Below are 25,146 nucleotides of genomic sequence, written 5' to 3'. Positions count from 1 at the left end.
AAAAATACTTCGCATAAAATAGACCCGCTGGACAGTAAAAAGAATAGTCCAGGAAAAAATGGGCATCCCGACGAACCAAGAAAATGAAAAGGTTCGGGCAAAAATTAGGGATTAAAAATGAAAAGATCGTACGCCCGGTAAGTTGAAAACCTGAAAAGGAAACTTAGGCAAAAATGGGTATCCCGGTGGATTGAAAACCCGAAAAGGGCGATCCAGGAAAAAGTTAGGGATTAAACGAATGACTGCGTTCTGAGTAGTTCTGAATCTCATCTCGTGTTAATGACTGGAAACTTTTGGAGGATCTTGAAGACGAGCAAGTCATAGCAGAATTGGAACCCAATAGAAATCCATTTCACATTGCCATTAGATTAATTTCTGTTTTTATCTTTTGTACGATTACCTCTTTCCAGGGATTGCTTCCTGATGTAAATGCCTATTCAGAGGCCATTCAATCAATAAAATCATGTTATTCAGTATATCTTTGTTTTCATTTTCATTTTACTGTTTTGTTTGCAAAAATGACGTCTGAATTTTTGATAAACATTGCATCATGAAACATAAGAGCTTTACAGGTACATGATTAATAAACATTTAAAATTGTTGTAAATGTTAAGTGCTTTAGATCGTCTATTCAGAACAGGTACCCTCGGGGCATTTCCTTAAGGTTCCCAGCCGATGATCGCGAATGTTTTCCCCCAACAGTCGAAGTTGGTATCTTATCCCTGCAGAGCTGATCAGAGCATTGGATTCTTCGATCCCCAGCAGCCTCTCACTGCTGTACCTCCCCCAAGTGGTTGTTTCAGAATATACACTCCCCAGTAGAGTTGACAGTGCCAGGCTATATATCCCCAACGGAGTTGACAGTGCCAGACTGTATCTTCCCAGCAGAAGCGGCTGCTCCTCAGGGTTTGATGCCAGATCGATGATCTCGACGCCAGATCCATGGTCTCTTTCCTTGAAGCAGAATCTCGGTACCGTATCGGTGTTTGCTTCCCCTGCTAAGTCGTCTCTCTCGCAGATTATGGTTGCCAGAACCACTATCGCTTTCCCCAACAGTAGGTTTTCAGTGTCGTTCTCTCCCCAGTCAGAGTCTCGGTATTTCGTCATTGATAGAACACCGTGTGGCGGGTCATTTCCCCATAGAGTTCTTTGCGCTGTGCATCTCCAACAGCCTTGCCAGGGTCCAGAAAATGGTGATCATTTCCCCAGCAGATTCCCTTGCCTCGGCTTGGCATTCTACCCAGCATTTCACATCCCTGCATGTAGAATCATATTGCATTGCATCCTCCCAAATCGCGTAGCATTTCCATTTTCATGGAGCATTACGCCATTGAAAAATTCAAACATACGCATGTAAGCATAAAACATTCTCGGTATCCCAAGTGATAAGCCAAAAGTTATTTCCAGTACTCAGACTGAAGATTGTTCATGACTTACCTTTATTATCCCCAGCAAGTGTCATTGGCCCATGCGCCGCCTCTATTATCTTTCCCTATTTCTGCCGATGCTGACAGGCATGAAGTTTTCCGGTATTCAGACCGAAGTGGCATTCAGGCCAATTTTCTGATGTTCAGATCGAAGAAGTTTCCGACATTCAGGTCGATGCAACTTGTGGCATTCAGGCCAGTTTCCGGTATTCAGACCGAAGTGGCGTTCATGCCAGTTTCCGGTATTCAGACCGAAGTGGCGTTCAGGCCAATTTACCGATGTTCAGATCGAAGAAGTTTCCGACATTCAGGTCGATGCAACTTGTGGCATTCAGGCCAGTTTCCGGTATTCAGACCGAAGTGGCGTTTAGGCCAGTTTTCCGATGTTCAGACCGAAGTGGCGTTCAGGCCAGTTTTCCGATGTTCAGATCGAAGAAGTTTCCGACATTCAGGTCGATGCAACTTGTGGCATTCAGGCCAGTTTCCGGTATTCATATCGAAGTGGCATTCATGCCAGTTTTCCGATGTTCAGATCGAAGAAGTTTCCGACATTTAGGTCGACGCAACTTGTGGCATTCAGGCCAGCCTCTCGGTGTTCAGACCGATATTGATAATCTCATATCTTCCGATGTTCAGATCAAAGTCATTTCCAATATTCAGACTGATGAGCGGCATTCAGGCCATGGTTATTTCTGTGTTACCATTTATTTTGGTATCCAGGTTAACATTCTTTTTCGGTATTCAGACTGACTCTCACCGTACCAGATAGATTCTTCTTTCAAGACCACATCTTTGCCGATTCTGACATGCATTGTTACTTCACTTCACTTCAGTGCAAATTTTCGGGCTTTTATTGTATTCAATCCCTTGATACCTCGAAAGTGCGAGAGCCGCTGCTATCTTCTTTTCGGGTCTCCAGTTGATTGAATAGGGGCAGCTGTAATACCTCAAAATTTGCCCCCCTCATTCATGCATTCATTTTTAGGTCATTTAACATTTCATATTGCATTTCATCATGTCAATCGGAATTAGATCCAAGAAGCTTGAATATCATCCAAGACACTTTGTGGGTCCTATCTGGGTGATCAGTCAACACAAGAGAATGGCTTGAGATACTTCCAACATGTTCAAATGGGGTCTATTCATCAGTCAAAACGTTAATCTTGAAGGAGCAAAAGTTTGTTCATGAGTGTCATACCCCGATTTTGGTCCTGAATTTTTTATGTTTGTTTAGCGTGCTTGGCCTAACCTTACTTTGGTTTTTACATGAGGATTGGTCTTGGTCCAAAGTCATGGTGTTTGTTCATGTGCATTATCAGTCATGTTCTTTTCAAAGTCAAACATTCAAGTCATAAGGCAAAACAAGTTGGAAACCAACTTCAAACCATTTGTTAATCCATTTCAATCTATTTCATCCATGTCTAAACCAGTACATATGATTCCATACAAGAAAAATACAAAAAATTGACACTTTTGACCAATTGTTGACTTTGGTCAACAGTTGACTTTTTGGTCAACTTTGACCAAAGTCGACCCAAATCCGAAAACCCTAAAATAAACCCATGTCCATATCCAAATTACACCAAAGGTACTGTTACATGTGGTAAAACAACACTGAAGAGCTTCTTCTCTCTCTCTCTCTCTAAACATACTCTCTTATTCACAAAATTCCATAACAAATCTCTCTGATTTTCTTTCATTCATTTTTCAGAAACCAATCACACATACCAAAAAAACTGTAATAATATAACCATGACCCTTTAGCGTTGAAGAAAAAAAATCTCTAATCATCTTCCTTTGCCATTGGTCAAAATTCAGTTTTTGATTTTGACACAAATAAAAAGGTTTCATTTTTATTCTTACACTGATGGCACCAAATTCAGTTACAATTTCAACTGACAAAGCCAATGTATTTTATGATTCTTCTCAGATTAGTAGTACAAGGAATCCTTTTGCAACAGTTTCCGGTAAAGATGGTGATATACAACAATCTAATCCATTAATTGTTGACTTTGCTTCTCTTAATACATGTAACACGTGTAAAGAAAAGTGTCCCGAGTCTTCCTTGTCCAAGGCAGTTTTTTTTTTTTTTTTTTGCAAAAGGCACAATGGTGTCGAATGTTTTTGTGATAATGATGAAAGTGGTCCTAGAAATGAGGTTGGAGCTTCTTTGAATAACATTGAACTTGGGACTGATTCAGTCATTCAAATAAACGAGACAGTTGATGGAGATTGTATACTACATGATGATGGGAAAAGCAAACAAATAAAGTCCTACAACCTGCAAAACAATAGCACCCACACACACAGAGGCAAGCCGCAACAGTAACTAACATGTTGGAGAATTCAGTACAGAGTTTATTTCATAACTTTGAGAAAGTTGCAAATTTTGTTCAACATCACGTATCTAATTTCATAGGCCATCATATCCAGTCATCAGGATCCTCTGGTATAGGCTCTGCTAATGCCTCCATCAAAGCTCCATCCGCGAACTGTAGTGCGTAACTGGTTGGGCTCCGGTGTCCGCCCGCAGGTTGTAGCAAAACGCATGAGGAGTTTCTTTTGGACCCTGCAGTAGACATTGGTTCAGAGCATCATTAAACAAAAAAAATGAATGGAAGCCACAACAATTTTTGCAAAAAAAAAACCTGCTGGATACCATTGCCCTGTTTGAGCCAACCAAGAACCGTAATGCAACCCATAACAAACCCTGCAGTGACCAAGTTATGAGCCTGTTACGTAACCAGCAGGAAATCATCTAACAATTCCATATCAGGGATTCACTTCAGGTCATACATCAGACCTGCCATGATGGTTTAGCAACAATATGTCAAATCCTGCAATGCAAAATATTGAGCAAGGAACCATCCTGCACAACAACATGATCTTACTGAAAAAAAATTTCATACAAGGATTGTGAGAAGATTGCAAAAGATCTGAATCTTACCTTTAGAGCAACAACAGGAATTAGCAGCAAACCATGACATTTATGGCATCCTAAGTCGGTCTTCCATGCTGGCTAGCCTTGTAAGTTTGTACACAGGGATTTAAACCCTTGATAAAGGCCAATGCGAACTCATTGCAATCATTTCTTCATATCACATAACAAAAGATGCATGGCAGCATTTGGTTCTTTCAAACAATCATAACAGTGCAAAACAAGTTAACTTACCGCAGTACCAAAATCCCACAACACTGAGCCAATACAGGTTATTGACACATTTGCAGACAGTGTGATGTCTGTCTGTTTAACAAAAACTGAAATTATTAGAGGAAGTGTTGATGGAACTGTTCGGATTTTGGCATTCGTATTGGCAGAGAAATATCTGTTAGCTTTGGGCAATCTGTCAACTGTATATCATTGTCAAATGATGGCAACTGCATCCTAGCCGGTTGCCTAGACTCTACTGTGCGTCTTTTGGACAGAACCACAGGTGAACTGTTACAAGAATATAAGGGCCACACTAATAAGTCATACAAATTGGATTGCTGCCTTACCAATACGGATGCTCATGTAACTGGTGGCTCTGAGGATGGCTTCGTCTATTGCCGGGATCTTGTAGATGCATCTGTTGTATCAAAATTCAGGGCTCATGCCTCAGTGGTAACAAGTGCACAGACCAGTCTCAGCAAGAAGGTTAAACAACATGGAAGGGTCAATTTCAGGCAGAAACCTAACCGTTTTGTGGTTAAAGCCGCCGCTAAAGATATCGCCTTTGACCAACATTCACGCTCCGCTATGCAAGCCGGAATTGATAAACTTGCCGATGCTGTTGGCCTCACTCTTGGACCCAGAGGGAGGAATGTTGTGTTGGATGAGTTTGGAAGTCCTAAGGTAGTTAATGATGGTGTGACAATTGCAAGAGCTATTGAGCTTCCTGATCCCATGGAAAATGCTGGTGCAGCTCTTATAAGGGAGGTTGCAAGTAAAACTAATGACTCTGCTGGTGATGGGACTACAACGGCTTCGATTCTGGCTAGGGAAATTATTAAGCTTGGACTTCTCAATGTAACATCGGGTGCTAATCCTGTGTCGATCAAGAAAGGAATTGATAAAACTGTGGCGGCTTTGGTGGAAGAGCTTGAGAAGTTGGCTAGGCCTGTTAAAGGTGGAGATGATATAAAAGCTGTTGCTACTATTTCTGCTGGAAATGATGAGTTGATTGGAAAAATGATTGCTGAAGCGATTGACAAGGTTGGACCCGATGGTCTTTTATCCATTGAGTCTTCTTCCTCGTTTGACACGACAGTTGAAGTTGAAGAAGGAATGGAGATTGATAGAGGATATATCTCCCCTCAGTTTGTAACAAATCCAGAGAAATCAATTGTTGAATTTGAGAACGCTAGAGTCTTGATTACCGACCAGAAGATTTCAGCAATCAAAGATATCATTCCTCTGCTGGAGAAAACCACTCAATTGAGAGCCCCCTTGCTTATCATTTCTGAAGATATCACTGGTGGGGCTTTGGCGACCCTTGTTGTCAATAAGCTGCGTGGTATCCTTAATGTCGCTGCCATCAAAGCTCCAGGATTTGGTGAAAGAAGAAAGGCCCTTCTTCAAGACATTGCTATATTGACAGGTGCTGAGTTCCAAGCCAGTGATCTGGGCCTTCTCGTTGAAAACACCACAATTGAACAACTTGGTTTGGCCCGGAAGGTGACCATCTCCAAGGATTCTACCACTATTATTGCCGATGCTGCATCAAAGGATGAGTTGCAAGCCAGGGTTGCACAACTAAAGAAAGAGTTGTCTGAGACAGACTCAATTTATGATTCTGAGAAACTCGCCGAGAGAATTGCTAAGTTGTCTGGTGGAGTTGCTGTCATCAAGGTCGGTGCTGCCACAGAGACCGAACTGGAGGATCCATCTCCAGAGTTTCCTTCAGGTAGAACAGCTGCAGATCTCGTCTCTAGCAATGGGCACAAAGGACTCTCTGGTTTTTTTTAGCAGAGTCTTCATTAACAAGCCACCTTGAAACCCTCACAGTGGATGATCAACAAAAAGGTGGTAAGCAAGAAGTTCCAGGAATGAAAACAGTACAGACAGTTTTGGAGCGAACTGCAACACCTGTGGTCTATAATGATATGCCTGATGCCTTCTGTCTTAAGGATTCTCTAACCGCTGTCCGCAATGCTACACAAGCTGCCGATCGCATACATCGAGTATTCAGAATGCAGTCCTTTCAGAGGAAGCAGTTAACTCAGTATGAGGATGATGAGTTTGGTTTGTTAGATCAGAGGGTTCTTTCCCTACTAACTTCTAAGTCGTGCAAATCAGGACAAGGAGATGGTTTATTCAATACTGCTGCAACAACAACACACAAAAATCAGTCCAATTCCAAAAAAAAGGGAAAACATATATTCAAGTGAGTTACAGCGGTGAATTTGTTTCTTACCAACAGTGAAGTTTTCACATGGAGAAACAAGCTACTCTTGCAAGGTTGAGTGTTGTTAACAGAAGCCTCAAAGTTGCAAGAAAATTCACTGCAGTAAAATCACAACAACTCAGTAAGATGGTAAAAATTCACAAGCAACAAAATGAAACATTTTCACAGAAGAAGTACAAGGTACATGTTACCTTTTTCAGAGCAAACACCAAAATGGGATAGACAACAGAGCAGCACAAAAAGAAAGCACTTCCAATTCCATACTCTTTTGAGCTCATCCAAACCCTAGCAATGGGATTATAAAAAAGGGAGGAATCAGTAAGAAAAAGAACCTAGAGCACAACAAAACCCTGGAGGCGGAATTGAATCAAAACCCTAAAGATAACTTTTTCAATACAAGATTGCAAAAAGGCAGAAGCGAGAGAAACCCTAGGATCGGATTCGACGGCGAAGGAAGTTACCTGAAGAGAGCGCACCAGTTCTTCGCACCACTATCATAACCGCGCCGAGCTTCGTTTGAGGAGGTAATCATCACATTTCTCTCGACATCCTCATAACATGTGACCTTTTGTTTGCATCTTTTGATTTTGCTCTAGGAGAGGTTCAGCGTTTTTCTTAGTTGTTGTTGTCGTTGCGTTTCGGTTTCGTTGTGAAGGAGATGATAGGATGAGACGAATGTTGGTCATTTTAGTTTAGGTTAGGGGTATTGGTTTTCTCTTTGAGTTTGTCTCTGTTTCGAGTGTGGAGGGAGATGAATGTCTCCAGAGAGAGGAGCGATGCGAGAGAGAGGGAGGAAGACGAACCTCTGTGTTTCCATTTTCTTTTTTTCTTTTTTTAATTTTTCTTTTATTATTTAATTTATTTCATTTTTAACACAAAAATCAAAAAAAAGTATATGCTTTCATTTTCTTTTATTATTATTATTTACTTTTTATTTATTTAGTTTATTTTGTTTTTTTAACAGAGATAATAAAAAACCCATAAAAATGTTTATTTTGTTTTTTTATTTTAAATCTTTTTTTTAGCCTGGTTCATATATTTAACATAGTATATCAGTAGCAAATATTGTTGAGTGGTCTAGTGGAAAGAAGTTAGTTTCATAGTATTAAATGGAGAGGGTTCAATACTCATATGTGGAACTTTTTGCTTTTATTTGATCTTATTTTCCTTTAGTATTTTGTTAATGTCCTTGTTATGTTTATTATAATTTCATTTGTTAATAATGCATAGTTATTGTATTTGAATTTAATTCAAAAAACCATTTTTTCAAACTATAAAAATCATACTTTTCTCGATTTAATATCGAGCCCATTTTTTACACCTTTGTAAGTCGATTGCTTTTTAAGCATCGCCATCAACCTCACATAGCTTACTCTTGGGCTTTCTTACAATGAGCCGGTTTCTTTGCACTTACACTCATACATTGTTTAATGCTTTATTATTCCATTCTTTGATTATTTGATTCGATTATATATTTGTTTATACCTTACTTGTTTGATCAACTGTGGCCTACTTGTATGATGTATGAGGCATATATTTATATTGTTTTGATTGCCATGACAACCCCCATTCATAACAAATGTACCCCTCTCCCATGAAATGTATAATATTTATTCTTTCATTCTTTATTCACCTGTTAATACAAGAATTAAAATGAACATTCGATCATCATTTCAAAACAAGACCAAAACCTCGATCCAACGTCGAGTAATCATTTTTCAAAACCTAACAGAACCAGCACGTATTCATCCACCCTTTTGTAAGTCGATTGCTTTATGCATCGCCATCAACCTTGTAAGTCGATTGCTCTATGCATCGCCATCAACCTTGTAAGTCGATTGCTTCATGCATCGCCATCTACCCTTATCCCTAACACCTCTCCTTGCTCCATTCGTCGATTCTTGTTCCGATTAGGTAGCACCCATTAGGTAGAACCCTTTGTATGATAACATAGGTAGGATTCCCATATCCTTTTGCATGCTAACATTAGGTAGATATTCCCATTTGTAAATCCTAAACACTTAAGTACATATTGCATGACAACTCTAGGGCAGAGCTTCCCCACTTCTAGACCTTTCCGAGCGTCTTCGATCTTGTGGCATGTAGTCCGTTCTATTGCAAAGAGGTAACTGCCTAAGACTCGATTCAGCGAGCTGCGACACCTACTGCCAGGACGTGAACACATTGCCCACTCTCCTTTGACACAACTGGTGTCCTCCTTTTGTAAGTCCATTTTCAGATGGCAACCCCCGTAGGGGAACTACATCGCCCTGATCCTTGTTCCAGACGAGGTATGTAGGCAGGTGGTCGTGCGAGACCACTCCGGGCACCTTTCTTTTTCTTTTGGGTGTGTTTTGGTTCGGATGCTGATGTAAGTCCAGTGATTGGCAGTCGGGCTCCACGTTTGCCCTTTTGTGTGTGTTTTGGTTCGGATGCCGATGTAAGTCCAGTGATTGGCGTTCGGGCTCCACGTTTGCCTTTTTGTGTGTTTTGGTTCGGATGCTGATGTAAGTCCAGTGATTGGCATTCAGGCTCCATGTTTGCCTGCTTGTGTGTTTGTTTGTTTGGCGTGCGTGTAGTCGAACTACGGCAACTCTGATTCTCATGTTCAGATGAGATACGTAGGCACAAGATGCGATGTCTTGCCGAGTTTGACTAACGACTAACAACTAATCCTTGTTTGCTTTCGCCCTTGTTGCGATCCTTTCTCTCGCCCTCGTTGCGATCGAGACATTCCCTTTCTCTTGCCCTAGTTGCAATCGAGACCTTTGTTCCCGTAGTTAGCCGACCTACATTATGCTCTGATTCTCATTCCAGATGAGATATGTAGGCATAAGACGCGATGTCTTGGCGAGCACACTCCTCTTTAACCCATAGGTACCCGAGCTACGAAGACTCTGATTCTCATTCCAGATGAGATACGTATGCAGTGGATGCGACATCCGTGCGAGTCATTTTTCTTTGACCCTTTCTTTTAGTAAATAGTACATTAGATAAACATACACCCTTTAGACAGAAACAACAAGAGTGGATCCCGTAGAGTACTACGGATGCGTAGGGGTGCTAATACCTTCCCTTCGCATAATCGACTCCCGAACCCAAGATTTGGTTGCGAGACCTTGTCTTTTCCTTTCCTTTCTCCAGGTTTACTTCGAGCGTTTCCTTTCCCTCCTTTGGGATAAATAACGCACGGTGGCGACTCTTCTGTCATTTTTCTTTCGCCGGTTGTTTTTTTCGCTTACCGTATTTTTCGGGTTGCGACAGCTGGCGACTCTGCTGGGGACTATATTTTCCCTAAGCGAGTCCCTCCTAGCTTTTGTAGGTTTCTTGTTTATTGGGTGTTTATTCTTTTGTACAGTTATTTATTTTCAGCATTTACCTGCTTTACCTTATTGCATTCATGTACATATGTTTGCTGTATCTGCTGCCGTTTATCTGTTTGTTGGGGTGGGGTGTTCTATGAGAGGTAAGCCCATTACCCAGGCTTGAGTGTACACACAGATTTTTAGAGTGGATGTTCATGAGGCTTGCGTGGCATGTTGCTACGTTAAGTCGTTCGTGAAGAACCACACCCAGACGAGGTTTCTCTTGGATATATTATGTCCTACGGATGTTCCGTAACGACATGATGTTCCTCTAGAAATTGTCGACTCTGGTGACCATTTTCCGAGAACTCAGTCGAGGCCTCTCCTCCGAGACGTGATTATGTTAGCTCTGGTGGGTGCATTTTCGCTGATCAATCCGAGGACCCCGAGACTGGGAACTTGCTTTAGGATATCCTGTTGAGGGGAGTCAGCAGAGGTCTTTTATCCTGTAATAATGCCAAACCTTTAGTGGTAAACGTATTATTCTCGACTGAAGGGCTGAAGCTGACAAACTTCTGTTCTTAGAACCTACCAGTGAGGGGAGGGTTTGATCTCTACAGATACGGTTTCTGCTAGTGGTGCTGTGATGGTGACTTTGGTTCAGCCAAATTTATGGACATTTATTTCTGGGACGCCGGAGTTCTGTCTGTGGTTTATCAATGGGTTCCGTTTATTTCGGATCCCCGGGTTGAATTTGAAAGTACCTGTTCAGAGGATCTGACTGTCATCCGTTCAGTGGATGTTCCTGTGATGATAGTGATGTAATCTCCAGTTCCGTTTATTTCGGAACTCCACAAGTCGGATTTATGGTGACTCGGTTCTCCAGATTTGGGTTCAGATGCCAGTTGATCAGATTGACTTTGGGTTTCAGAGGAATTGTGACTCCAAGTTCAAGCCAAAGCTCCGATCCGGTGTGCCGAGATGCACAACCTGCCAGTCTTGGCTCCATCATTTGCATCATAGCATGTTTATTTTCCAAAAAAAAAATATAATAATGCATGAAAAAAAAACAGAAAAAGTTAACTCGCATACGCATATCCTTTATCAGGATCATTCATGACAAAATAATACCCATATCATGCATATCATGCACATAGCATCCTTGCATTACAGACATGTTTGGAGAGACTTCTCACTTCGGTTCTTGACTGAGAGAGGATTGCTGACCGCCGACCGTATCGTTACTCAACCAGACTCAATCATCAGAAGATTATGGATCAGGTTCAAGCAGAGTTGGCTGAGATGAGGGCAAACATGGCCCAGTTCATGACAACGATGCAAGGAGTTGTTCAGGGGCAAGAGGAGCTGCGTGCCTTAGCCCAGAGACTGGAATCCATGATTCCACCAGTCCACCGTGCTTCACCAGTGGGTGTACCCGTTCATGAGAATGCTGCTGTCACTATTCTCGTCAATGATCATGCCGTGGGCGATGAATTGAAGGGGATCAAAATCAGTGAACAGCCTCTTGCTACAGAGACTGTTAATGTCAGAGCAACTCTTGCTCCGGTTCGCCATCCTGGCTCTTCAAATCCTTCAAGTTCTAAAAAGCCATCCTCTGGGGCACCCAGAAGGGGAGAGGGTGAAACAAACGTTGTGCACCGTCGGAGGAGTGTGAACAAAGGACAGTATCGGCAAGTTGCTGCTGTGACTATTCCAGCCACTCAAACTCAACAACAATAGAGAAGACCAACTCAGCAATATCAGCATCAACAACATCGTCCTCAGCAGCAGACTTACCGGCCTCCCAATGGTAATCAAGCCAGTACGAGTAATGAGAGGAAGATGATTATTTTTGATCTGATCCCTATGTCCTATGCAGAGCTGTATCCCTCTTTGATAGAGCGGAACTTGATTACTCCCAGAGACCCGCCGGCTATACCCGTCAACCCTCGGTGGTGGTATAGGCCCGATCAGCATTGTGTGTATCATTCGGGTGCTCCTGGTCATGACGTGGAAAGCTGCTTTCAGTTTAAGATGAAGGTTCAAGACCTTGTGAGGTCAGGGATTCCGAGCTTTGAAGACTTAGGTCCCCGTGTTAATCAAGCTTGAAGACGGCAAGTCCCGGGTTGGTGATGGTTATTCTTCTGAGGTCTTCAACGAAGAGGTTTGTCCAAAAGCAGAAGTTGCTGATGCAAAGGATACTGACAGTTGTTATCCCTGGTGGGATCTATCACAAATGGGTCACTGTGGGTGTTCCTACAGTTGTTCAAAAGTCAGAGTAATAATCACTTTGTTTAAAAACCCGTCTCCCATGCCAAAAGGAGAAGTGATGACATTGTTGGCAACATTTTGTGCAATGATATTTTCATTCAAATAAATGCATGTTAAACATTTGTTTTTTCCAATTGTTTTCCTTTTTCACTTTTTACATGAAATTGGTGATCACAAAAAACCTAAAAACAGGAATAAAAACAATCTTTTCATCTGCATAACGATTGTCTTGTTTGATTTCCAAAAAGCTTTTCATATCAAAATCATTATGCAGGTTGTTTCTTAAACCCATTGAACACAATGATCTGACGTCATCTCCCAATTGTGAATTCCCTGTATTCGAAGCGGAAGAAGATGATGTTGAAGGGATTCCTGACGAGATTTCCCGACTTCTTGAGCAAGGAAAGAAGATCACTCAGCTGTATCTCGAGAATCAGCAGAACAGCCAACTGGGGCATAAAAGAAAAAGAGAAAAAAGAAAATACAGAGAAAGAAGAGGGTGCAAAATCAAAAGAAATCAGAATCAAAAGAAAGAAAGAAAGAAACAAAAGAAAAAATAGCACCCTCAAAGTCCCAAGTTGACTGATGCTGAATTCGATCGAAAAGAAGAGATCAACTGCCATGTGTCATGATCAGTCATATCAGCAGAGAGTGAAGGAAGCATTCGACAAGAAGGTCAAGCCTCGTGTGTTCCGAGAAGGTGACCTTGTGCTCAAGAAAGTCCTGTTTTTTTTCGTTCCCGATTCCAGGGGCAAGTGAACCCCCAAGCTATGAATGTCCATATGTGGTCAAGAAAGCCTTTTCAGGCGGTGCTCTGACACTTACAACAATGGATGGAGAAGTTCACTCGTCCTGGGAACTCCGATGCAGTCAAGAAATACTTCGCCTAAAGAAAAAAAAACAAAACAGCTCGCTAAGTCGAACACCCCAAAGGGCGACTTAGGCAAAAAGGAGCGTCTCGGTGGATTGAAAACCCGAAAGGGCGATCCAGGCAAAAGTTAGAGACATTGAAAAAGAATTTGCATCCCGCTAGATTGAACACCTCATGCTGGGGCAATCTAGGCAAAAATTAGGGATTTGGCAAGTAACTGCATCTTGACAAGACTGTGCTCTATATCTGTCATCCATCAGGGATTCTCGATTCGTCGTCGACTGAAGCTCCGAATACATCGAAAATTCGGAATGGTAGAGGAAAGGTCATTATGTTCAATGTAGCCCTCTCCAATATATATCACCGATTTCAAACTTGTACAGATCTATGGAGTCTCGCCCTTTGCAGACTACCATTCCATCACATCAATTTGAGCTTTTATCCAATTATTTGCACTCTTATTTGTTCTAACTCAACAGATGTTTTGCATGTTTTAAGTGATAAAGTATCATTGTTTTCAAATAAACAAATTTTTCACAAAAAAAATTGTTCTTAAACAAAGTGAACATTCACGATGATGGAAAGATACTTAGGAGATCCGCAGTGCTCTCCTGAGGGTGGTATGATTACCAACAGGTAAGACATTTGTTCGTATCTCGAGCATAACTGTATCTTTCTCCTGTCGAACCTCTTTTGGTTTCTCCTCAGCAAGGTTGCTCAGTGCAGTGTTGGTTGAAGTTGTTTATCTTCATGTCCCCGGCAGTGCAGTTTTTTTTTCTTCCAAGTCCCTATTAGCACCTATAGTGGGGCATCCCCAGTAGAGTGCTGTTTGAGCCCTATTGTGGGGCATCCCTAGCAAGTTTGCTGTTTGGACGCTTTTTGTGGGGCAGTCCTAGGCAGAGCATTTATTGAAGACTTCAACTTTCCTCTCTCCAGCAGAGCAGTCTTCCTCCCTCCCCCAGCATGGGTGCTATTCTTGGAAGATTCAGTATTTGGTGGATTGACATCCAGTACTCCATCATGTCCTCAGGTAGATCCCCAGCGGAGTTGTTGGCATGATGAGCTTTACCGGTGCCTATCTATCCTTATCAGAGATCTGTTTGCTTCATGGTATCTCTGATCTCCAGCACGAGTGGTCATGGCGCGTCCGCCTGTATGCTGAGCTCTGTTCTCCGGTTGCGACCGACGATCCCTCCGGAAGCCTCTGGTGGCCTTCCTCCCCTGCAGGATGGTGTTGCTCCTTGATATCCCAGTCTCCAGTGGATTTTCTCGGCTCTCTGGTGACTTTGGTTTTCCCTCCGGAAGAGTGGTACCGGATGGTTGATTCCCGGACCTGTGTGTTGAGCACGTCTGTTTGTCAGCATTCATCATTTAGATAAGCATAGCATATTGCATCATTAGTGCATAGCATTTCCAGGATCATGGGGCATTGTGTAAAACAAAAAAAAAAACTCATGCATCAACATTGCAAACATATCCATTAGCCCTAGGCCATGGTGACCAACCGAGTTTGGGTTGTTGGAAAGAGTTTAGCATCGCGCCATTGGATCGGCTTCAGAATTGGGTTCATCAGCATGGTTGAGAAGTTGGTGTTTTCCCAGCAAGTGACTCCTTAGTCGAGTGGGTATCCCCAGCAGTGTTACTCCCCAATTGTTAGCGTCTTGCCAGCTTGGGTCTGTTTCCCTAGCAGATGTGGGTGTGTCTGATCTCTCCATGTAGAGCCAACCCCTTAAGCAGAAAGTGTATATCCTTTCCTGCCATTTCCCCACTGAGATACATCCTCGTGGATGACGGTTGTTTCCGTTCCCTCCCTAACGGGATGGGTTTTCCCTATTGAGTTCTTTCCTCATTAGGATGAGTCCTGTTTCAGTCTGCCTTTTTGGATCGATCCTAAATTGGCTTCCTGTTGGCTGTCTCCCGTGCTTCCCTGGGGCATAAATGAATAGTCGCTCGCTAACCGGCACTCATTCATCTCATCCTTAGCAGAATTTGTGGCTTCTACCTACAAATCGGTAGTTGTAAGTCCTATCTTTGTGGTTTTCTACCTACTAACTGGTAGCTGTAAAATCCCACTTTCATCCCCTTGGTGGAGTTAACCCTGTGTGCTCATCCTATCGATGACTGGTTACTTTTCCGTGGTTTTCTGCCTACTAACCGGTAGATGTAATCCCCTCTTTGTGGTATTGATAGTCTTGTTCCCTCTGGATACTTGCCTTGATCAAGCAGTATTGTCCCTATTGGGTCTTCCCCTTTCTTTTGGGTATTTGCTCCAAGTCAGCAACTTTATCCTCTTTTGATTGGTCATCTTTGGCACGCGTGCCGGCTCACGTATCACTGTTTCGTTATCTTCGCCGATGCTGATAGACATGAAGAATTTTCCGGTGTTCAGACCGAGGCGGTATCCAGACCGAAGTGGCATTCAGGCCAGTTTTCCCGATTTCCAGATCGAAGAAGTTCTCAACAGTCAGGACGAAGAACTTGTGGCATTCAGGCCAGTTTTCCCGGTATCCAGACCGAAGTGGCATTCAGGCCAGTTTTCCCGATTTCCAGATCGAAGAAGTTCTCAACAGTCAGGACGAAGAGCTTGTGGCATTCAGGCCAGTTTTCCCGGTATCCAGACCGAAGTGGCATTCAGGCCAGTTTTCCCGGTATCCAGACCGAAGTGGCATTCAGGCCAGTTTTCCCGGTATCCAGACCGAAGTGGCATTCAGGCCAGTTTTCCCGATTTCCAGATCGAAGAAGTTCTCAACAGTCAGGACGAAGAACTTGTGGCATTCAGGCCAGTTTTCCCGGTATCCAGACCGAAGTGGCATTCAGGCCAGTTTTCCCGATTTCCAGATCGAAGAAGTTCTCAACAGTCAGGACGAAGAACTTGTGGCATTCAGGCCAGTTTTCCCGGTATCCAGACCGAAGTGGCATTCAGGCCAGTTTTCCCGGTATCCAGACCGAAGTGGCATTCAGGCCAGTTTTCCCGGTATCCAGACCGAAGTGGCATTCAGGCCAGTTTTCCCGGTATCCAGACCGAAGTGGCATTCAGGCCAGTTTTCCCGGTATCCAGACCGAAGTGGCATTCAGGCCAGTGTTCCCGGTATCCAGACCAAAGTGGCGTTCAGGCCAGTTTCCGATTTTCAGATCGAAGAAGTTTCTGACGATCAAGTCGATGCAACTTGTGGCATTCAGGCCAGTGTTCCCGGTATCCAGACCAAAGTGGCGTTCAGGCCAGTTTCCGATTTTCAGATCGAAGAAGTTTCTGACGATCAAGTCGATGCAACTTGTGGCATTCAGGCCAGTTTCCGGTATCCAGGTCGAAGTGGTGTTCAGACCAGATTTCCGGTGATCAGACCAACATTGATACTCTCATATTCCGATGCTTAGTGTTCAGACTAATGTGCGGCATTCAGGCCATGGGTATTCCTGTGTTACCATTTATTTTGGTATCCAGGTCAACTTTCTGTTTCGGTACTCAGGCCGATTTTCACCGTACCAGACGGATTCTTCTTTTGGGATTGCTTCTTTGCCAATTCTGACAGGCATTGTTAATTATTTCATAGGAATTCAGGATCAAAATTCGGATCTTCTTAGTATTTAATCATCTCCCACTATGATCATATGAAGAGTGTCCTGTCTCATATTCTCTAGTTGAAGACGCTTAAATAGGGGCAACTGTCATACCCCGATTTTGGTCCTGAATTTTTTATGTTTGTTTAGCGTGCTTGGCCTAACCTTACTTTGGTTTTTACATGAGGATTGGTCTTGGTCCAAAGTCATGGTGTTTGTTCATGTGCATTATCAGTCATGTTCTTTTCAAAGTCAAACATTCAAGTCATAAGGCAAAACAAGTTGGAAACCAACTTCAAACCATTTGTTAATCCATTTCAATCTATTTCATCCATGTCTAAACCAGTACATATGATTCCATACAAGAAAAATACAAAAAATTGACACTTTTGACCAATTGTTGACTTTGGTCAACAGTTGACTTTTTGGTCAACTTTGACCAAAGTCGACCCAAATCCGAAAACCCTAAAATAAACCCATGTCCATATCCAAATTACACCAAAGGTACTGTTACATGTGGTAAAACAACACTAAAGAGCTTCTTCTCTCTCTCTCTCTCTCTAAACATACTCTCTTATTCACAAAATTCCATAACAAATCTCTCTGATTTTCTTTCATTCATTTTTCAGAAACCAATCACACATACCAAAAAAACTGTAATAATATAACCATGACCCTTTAGCGTTGAAGAAAAAAAATCTCTAATCATCTTCCTTTGCCATTGGTCAAAATTCAGTTTTTGATTTTGACACAAATAAAAAGGTTTCATTTTTATTCTTACACTGATGGCACCAAATTCAGTTACAATTTCAACTGACAAAGCCAATGAATTTTATGATTCTTCTCAGATTAGTAGTACAAGGAATCCTTTTGCAACAGTTTCCGGTAAAGATGGTGATATACAACAATCTAATCCATTAATTGTTGACTTTGCTTCTCTTAATACATGTAACACGTGTAAAGAAAAGTGTCCCGAGTCTTCCTTGTCCAAGGCAGTTTTTTTTTTTTTTTTTTTTGCAAAAGGCACAATGGTGTCGAATGTTTTTGTGATAATGATGAAAGTGGTCCTAGAAATGAGGTTGGAGCTTCTTTGAATAACATTGAACTTGGGACTGATTCAGTCATTCAAATAAACGAGACAGTTGATGGAGATTGTATACTACATGATGATGGGAAAAGCAAACAAATAAAGTCCTACAACCTGCAAAACAATAGCACCCACACACACAGAGGCAAGCCGCAACAGTAACTAACATGTTGGAGAATTCAGTACAGAGTTTATTTCATAACTTTGAGAAAGTTGCAAATTTTGTTCAACATCACGTATCTAATTTCATAGGCCATCATATCCAGTCATCAGGATCCTCTGGTATAGGCTCTGCTAATGCCTCCATCAAAGCTCCATCCGCGAACTGTAGTGCGTAACTGGTTGGGCTCCGGTGTCCGCCCGCAGGTTGTAGCAAAACGCATGAGGAGTTTCTTTTGGACCCTGCAGTAGACATTGGTTCAGAGCATCATTAAACAAAAAAAATGAATGGAAGCCACAACAATTTTTGCAAAAAAAAACCTGCTGGATACCATTGCCCTGTTTGAGCCAACCAAGAACCGTAATGCAACCCATAACAAACCCTGCAGTGACCAAGTTATGAGCCTGTTACGTAACCAGCAGGAAATCATCTAACAATTCCATATCAGGGATTCACTTCAGGTCATACATCAGACCTGCCATGATGGTTTAGCAACAATATGTCAAATCCTGCAATGCAAAATATTGAGCAAGGAACCATCCTGCACAACAACATGATCTTACTGAAAAAAAATTTCATACAAGGATTGTGAGAAGATTGCAAAAGATCTGAATCTTACCTTTAGAGCAACAACAGGAATTAGCAGCAAACCATGACATTTATGGCATCCTAAGTCGGTCTTCCATGCTGGCTAGCCTTGTAAGTTTGTACACAGGGATTTAAACCCTTGATAAAGGCCAATGCGAACTCATTGCAATCATTTCTTCATATCACATAACAAAAGATGCATGGCAGCATTTGGTTCTTTCAAACAATCATAACAGTGCAAAACAAGTTAACTTACCGCAGTACCAAAATCCCACAACACTGAGCCAATACAGGTTATTGACACATTTGCAGACAGTGTGATGTCTGTCTGTTTAACAAAAACTGAAATTATTAGAGGAAGTGTTGATGGAACTGTTCGGATATTTGGCATTCGTATTGGCAGAGAAATATCTGTTAGCTTTGGGCAATCTGTCAACTGTATATCATTGTCAAATGATGGCAACTGCATCCTAGCCGGTTGCCTAGACTCTACTGTGCGTCTTTTGGACAGAACCACAGGTGAACTGTTACAAGAATATAAGGGCCACACTAATAAGTCATACAAATTGGATTGCTGCCTTACCAATACGGATGCTCATGTAACTGGTGGCTCTGAGGATGGCTTCGTCTATTGCCGGGATCTTGTAGATGCATCTGTTGTATCAAAATTCAGGGCTCATGCCTCAGTGGTAACAAGTGCACAGACCAGTCTCAGCAAGAAGGTTAAACAACATGGAAGGGTCAATTTCAGGCAGAAACCTAACCGTTTTGTGGTTAAAGCCGCCGCTAAAGATATCGCCTTTGACCAACATTCACGCTCCGCTATGCAAGCCGGAATTGATAAACTTGCCGATGCTGTTGGCCTCACTCTTGGACCCAGAGGGAGGAATGTTGTGTTGGATGAGTTTGGAAGTCCTAAGGTAGTTAATGATGGTGTGGCAATTGCAAGAGCTATTGAGCTTCCTGATCCCATGGAAAATGCTGGTGCAGCTCTTATAAGGGAGGTTGCAAGTAAAACTAATGACTCTGCTGGTGATGGGACTACAACGGCTTCGATTCTGGCTAGGGAAATTATTAAGCTTGGACTTCTCAATGTAACATCGGGTGCTAATCCTGTGTCGATCAAGAAAGGAATTGATAAAACTGTGGCGGCTTTGGTGGAAGAGCTTGAGAAGTTGGCTAGGCCTGTTAAAGGTGGAGATGATATAAAAGCTGTTGCTACTATTTCTGCTGGAAATGATGAGTTGATTGGAAAAATGATTGCTGAAGCGATTGACAAGGTTGGACCCGATGGTCTTTTATCCATTGAGTCTTCTTCCTCGTTTGACACGACAGTTGAAGTTGAAGAAGGAATGGAGATTGATAGAGGATATATCTCCCCTCAGTTTGTAACAAATCCAGAGAAATCAATTGTTGAATTTGAGAACGCTAGAGTCTTGATTACCGACCAGAAGATTTCAGCAATCAAAGATATCATTCCTCTGCTGGAGAAAACCACTCAATTGAGAGCCCCCTTGCTTATCATTTCTGAAGATATCACTGGTGGGGCTTTGGCGACCCTTGTTGTCAATAAGCTGCGTGGTATCCTTAATGTCGCTGCCATCAAAGCTCCAGGATTTGGTGAAAGAAGAAAGGCCCTTCTTCAAGACATTGCTATATTGACAGGTGCTGAGTTCCAAGCCAGTGATCTGGGCCTTCTCGTTGAAAACACCACAATTGAACAACTTGGTTTGGCCCGGAAGGTGACCATCTCCAAGGATTCTACCACTATTATTGCCGATGCTGCATCAAAGGATGAGTTGCAAGCCAGGGTTGCACAACTAAAGAAAGAGTTGTCTGAGACAGACTCAATTTATGATTCTGAGAAACTCGCCGAGAGAATTGCTAAGTTGTCTGGTGGAGTTGCTGTCATCAAGGTCGGTGCTGCCACAGAGACCGAACTGGAGGATCCATCTCCAGAGTTTCCTTCAGGTAGAACAGCTGCAGATCTCGTCTCTAGCAATGGGCACAAAGGACTCTCTGGTTTTTTTTAGCAGAGTCTTCATTAACAAGCCACCTTGAAACCCTCACAGTGGATGATCAACAAAAAGGTGGTAAGCAAGAAGTTCCAGGAATGAAAACAGTACAGACAGTTTTGGAGCGAACTGCAACACCTGTGGTCTATAATGATATGCCTGATGCCCTCTGTCTTAAGGATTCTCTAACCGCTGTCCGCAATGCTACACAAGCTGCCGATCGCATACATCGAGTATTCAGAATGCAGTCCTTTCAGAGGAAGCAGTTAACTCAGTATGAGGATGATGAGTTTGGTTTGTTAGATCAGAGGGTTCTTTCCCTACTAACTTCTAAGTCGTGCAAATCAGGACAAGGAGATGGTTTATTCAATACTGCTGCAACAACAACACACAAAAATCAGTCCAATTCCAAAAAAAAGGGAAAACATATATTCAAGTGAGTTACAGCGGTGAATTTGTTTCTTACCAACAGTGAAGTTTTCACATGGAGAAACAAGCTACTCTTGCAAGGTTGAGTGTTGTTAACAGAAGCCTCAAAGTTGCAAGAAAATTCACTGCAGTAAAATCACAACAACTCAGTAAGATGGTAAAAATTCACAAGCAACAAAATGAAACATTTTCACAGAAGAAGTACAAGGTACATGTTACCTTTTTCAGAGCAAACACCAAAATGGGATAGACAACAGAGCAGCACAAAAAGAAAGCACTTCCAATTCCATACTCTTTTGAGCTCATCCAAACCCTAGCAATGGGATTATAAAAAAGGGAGGAATCAGTAAGAAAAAGAACCTAGAGCACAACAAAACCCTGGAGGCGGAATTGAATCAAAAACCCTAAAGATAACTTTTTCAATACAAGATTGCAAAAAGGCAGAAGCGAGAGAAACCCTAGGATCGGATTCGACGGCGAAGGAAGTTACCTGAAGAGAGCGCACCAGTTCTTCGCACCACTATCATAACCGCGCCGAGCTTCGTTTGAGGAGGTAATCATCACATTTCTCTCGACATCCTCATAACATGTGACCTTTTGTTTGCATCTTTTGATTTTGCTCTAGGAGAGGTTCAGCGTTTTTCTTAGTTGTTGTTGTCGTTGCGTTTCGGTTTCGTTGTGAAGGAGATGATAGGATGAGACGAATATTGGTCATTTTAGTTTAGGTTAGGGGTATTGGTTTTCTCTTTGAGTTTGTCTCTGTTTCGAGTGTGGAGGGAGATGAATGTCTCCAGAGAGAGGAGCGATGCGAGAGAGAGGGAGGAAGACGAACCTCTGTGTTTCCATTTTCTTTTTTTCTTTTTTTAATTTTTCTTTTATTATTTAATTTATTTCATTTTTAACACAAAAATCAAAAAAAAAGTATATGCTTTCATTTTCTTTTATTATTATTATTTACTTTTTATTTATTTAGTTTATTTTGTTTTTTTAACAGAGATAATAAAAAACCCATAAAAATGTTTATTTTGTTTTTTTATTTTAAATCTTTTTTTTAGCCTGGTTCATATATTTAACATAGTATATCAGTAGCAAATATTGTTGAGTGGTCTAGTGGAAAGAAGTTAGTTTCATAGTATTAAATGGAGAGGGTTCAATACTCATATGTGGAACTTTTTGCTTTTATTTGATCTTATTTTCCTTTAGTATTTTGTTAATGTCCTTGTTATGTTTATTATAATTTCATTTGTTAATAATGCATAGTTATTGTATTTGAATTTAATTCAAAAAACCATTTTTTCAAACTATAAAAATCATACTTTTCTCGATTTAATATCGAGCCCATTTTTTACACCTTTGTAAGTCGATTGCTTTTTAAGCATCGCCATCAACCTCACATAGCTTACTCTTGGGCTTTCTTACAATGAGCCGGTTTCTTTGCACTTACACTCATACATTGTTTAATGCTTTATTATTCCATTCTTTGATTATTTGATTCGATTATATATTTGTTTATACCTTACTTGTTTGATCAACTGTGGCCTACTTGTATGATGTATGAGGCATATATTTATATTGTTTTGATTGCCATGACAACCCCCATTCATAACAAATGTACCCCTCTCCCATGAAATGTATAATATTTATTCTTTCATTCTTTATTCACCTGTTAATACAAGAATTAAAATGAACATTCGATCATCATTTCAAAACAAGACCAAAACCTCGATCCAACGTCGAGTAATCATTTTTCAAAACCTAACAGAACCAGCACGTATTCATCCACCCTTTTGTAAGTCGATTGCTTTATGCATCGCCATCAACCTTGTAAGTCGATTGCTCTATGCATCGCCATCAACCTTGTAAGTCGATTGCTTCATGCATCGCCATCTACCCTTATCCCTAACACCTCTCCTTGCTCCATTCGTCGATTCTTGTTCCGATTAGGTAGCACCCATTAGGTAGAACCCTTTGTATGATAACATAGGTAGGATTCCCATATCCTTTTGCATGCTAACATTAGGTAGATATTCCCATTTGTAAATCCTAAACACTTAAGTACATATTGCATGACAACTCTAGGGCAGAGCTTCCCCACTTCTAGACCTTTCCGAGCGTCTTCGATCTTGTGGCATGTAGTCCGTTCTATTGCAAAGAGGTAACTGCCTAAGACTCGATTCAGCGAGCTGCGACACCTACTGCCAGGACGTGAACACATTGCCCACTCTCCTTTGACACAACTGGTGTCCTCCTTTTGTAAGTCCATTTTCAGATGGCAACCCCCGTAGGGGAACTACATCGCCCTGATCCTTGTTCCAGACGAGGTATGTAGGCAGGTGGTCGTGCGAGACCACTCCGGGCACCTTTCTTTTTCTTTTGGGTGTGTTTTGGTTCGGATGCTGATGTAAGTCCAGTGATTGGCAGTCGGGCTCCACGTTTGCCCTTTTGTGTGTGTTTTGGTTCGGATGCCGATGTAAGTCCAGTGATTGGCGTTCGGGCTCCACGTTTGCCTTTTTGTGTGTTTTGGTTCGGATGCTGATGTAAGTCCAGTGATTGGCATTCAGGCTCCATGTTTGCCTGCTTGTGTGTTTGTTTGTTTGGCGTGCGTGTAGTCGAACTACGGCAACTCTGATTCTCATGTTCAGATGAGATACGTAGGCACAAGATGCGATGTCTTGCCGAGTTTGACTAACGACTAACAACTAATCCTTGTTTGCTTTCGCCCTTGTTGCGATCCTTTCTCTCGCCCTCGTTGCGATCGAGACATTCCCTTTCTCTTGCCCTAGTTGCAATCGAGACCTTTGTTCCCGTAGTTAGCCGACCTACATTATGCTCTGATTCTCATTCCAGATGAGATATGTAGGCATAAGACGCGATGTCTTGGCGAGCACACTCCTCTTTAACCCATAGGTACCCGAGCTACGAAGACTCTGATTCTCATTCCAGATGAGATACGTATGCAGTGGATGCGACATCCGTGCGAGTCATTTTTCTTTGACCCTTTCTTTTAGTAAATAGTACATTAGATAAACATACACCCTTTAGACAGAAACAACAAGAGTGGATCCCGTAGAGTACTACGGATGCGTAGGGGTGCTAATACCTTCCCTTCGCATAATCGACTCCCGAACCCAAGATTTGGTTGCGAGACCTTGTCTTTTCCTTTCCTTTCTCCAGGTTTACTTCGAGCGTTTCCTTTCCCTCCTTTGGGATAAATAACGCACGGTGGCGACTCTTCTATCATTTTTCTTTCGCCGGTTGTTTTTTTCGCTTACCGTATTTTTCGGGTTGCGACAATGAGCTGTCATGCTCGCTAGGCGAGCAGAATGGGTCGCCTAGCGAGTCCCAAAAAAAGCCACCAGAATCACCTACGCTCAGAGGAATTTCTTGAACTGTCATGCTCGCTAGGCGAAGCCCACGCATTTTGAAAAAAAATAATAATAAAAAAAAAAAAAAAAAAAAAACGAAAAAAAAATTAAAAATTAAAAAAACGAAAAACGAAAAGAATCAATAAATAAATAAATAAATAAATAAATAAAATATAACAGAAAAATCTTGGACTTGGACCTCTCTCTTTTGAGCCCACAAAGTCACAAAAATCAGGTTATAAATTCTAGACTTCCATCTCCCAAAAAACCCTGGGAAAAAGATAGTGAGAGAAGAGCTAACAGAGTTTAGAGCAACCTCTAGAGACTGAAAGGAACTCATCTACAAAGAGCCAATTCCATCTCATATAAAACCTCAGATTGCTTTGCAAATCCAACCGGGCAATTCAATTTCATTCGATCTCTCCAATCAGGTTTGCCCTATTTCCATTACTCTATGCTTTCAATTTGAATGCTCTGAATGTATGAGGTATTATGGGTGAATTTGGAAGAGTGGGTATCGTTAGGTTTTTCATGTGGGCACATGTTTTAGTATGTATGTCATGTCTTGATGTGTGGATCCTCGCCCCCTAACTTTGAATTTTGATACCCTTTTGATGCATGTGTTTGACAAGAGGTTTAGGCCTCCTACACTTGGTTGCTTTTTGTGAGCTCTTTTTATGAAT

The 25,146-nt window shown here is 41.8% G+C and overlaps 2 protein-coding genes across 2 annotated transcripts; both read left to right on the top strand.

Moving 5' to 3' along the window:
* The first annotated feature begins 5,041 nt into the window (after positions 1-5,041).
* LOC127122451 (ruBisCO large subunit-binding protein subunit alpha, chloroplastic-like) lies at positions 5,042-6,797 on the top strand. Its single transcript, XM_051052789.1, has 2 exons — positions 5,042-6,313; positions 6,415-6,797. Exons 1-2 carry the CDS (start codon positions 5,167-5,169, stop codon positions 6,795-6,797), a joined length of 1,530 nt encoding a protein of 509 aa, XP_050908746.1. The 5' UTR covers positions 5,042-5,166.
* Positions 6,798-17,604: 10,807 nt separating this feature from the next.
* On the top strand, positions 17,605-21,109 carry LOC127122449 (ruBisCO large subunit-binding protein subunit alpha, chloroplastic). The gene is made up of 4 exons (XM_051052787.1): positions 17,605-17,786; positions 17,843-17,973; positions 18,967-20,625; positions 20,727-21,109. Exons 1-4 carry the CDS (start codon positions 17,605-17,607, stop codon positions 21,107-21,109), a joined length of 2,355 nt encoding a protein of 784 aa, XP_050908744.1.
* Positions 21,110-25,146: the final 4,037 nt, after the last annotated feature.

The sequence above is a fragment of the Lathyrus oleraceus genome, chromosome 2 (genome assembly GCF_024323335.1).
Source record: "Lathyrus oleraceus cultivar Zhongwan6 chromosome 2, CAAS_Psat_ZW6_1.0, whole genome shotgun sequence".
In the NCBI taxonomy this organism is placed as follows: Eukaryota; Viridiplantae; Streptophyta; class Magnoliopsida; order Fabales; family Fabaceae; genus Lathyrus; species Lathyrus oleraceus.
Note: the sequence above shows the minus strand (reverse complement) of the source record. Positions and strands in the feature narration are given on the sequence as shown.

Excerpts from the sequence above, each read along its gene's own strand:
- LOC127122451 (XM_051052789.1), top strand. The coding sequence starts at position 5,167 with ATGCAAGCCGGAATTGATAAACTTGCCGATGCTGTTGGCCTCACTCTT. Across the intron at positions 6,314-6,414 it reads ATCTCCAGAGTTTCCTTCAG|TGGATGATCAACAAAAAGGT; the intron begins GTAGAACAGCTG and ends AAACCCTCACAG.
- LOC127122449 (XM_051052787.1), top strand. The coding sequence starts at position 17,605 with ATGGCACCAAATTCAGTTACAATTTCAACTGACAAAGCCAATGAATTT. Across the intron at positions 17,974-18,966 it reads CGAGACAGTTGATGGAGATT|ACAGTGTGATGTCTGTCTGT; the intron begins GTATACTACATG and ends ACACATTTGCAG. Across the intron at positions 20,626-20,726 it reads ATCTCCAGAGTTTCCTTCAG|TGGATGATCAACAAAAAGGT; the intron begins GTAGAACAGCTG and ends AAACCCTCACAG.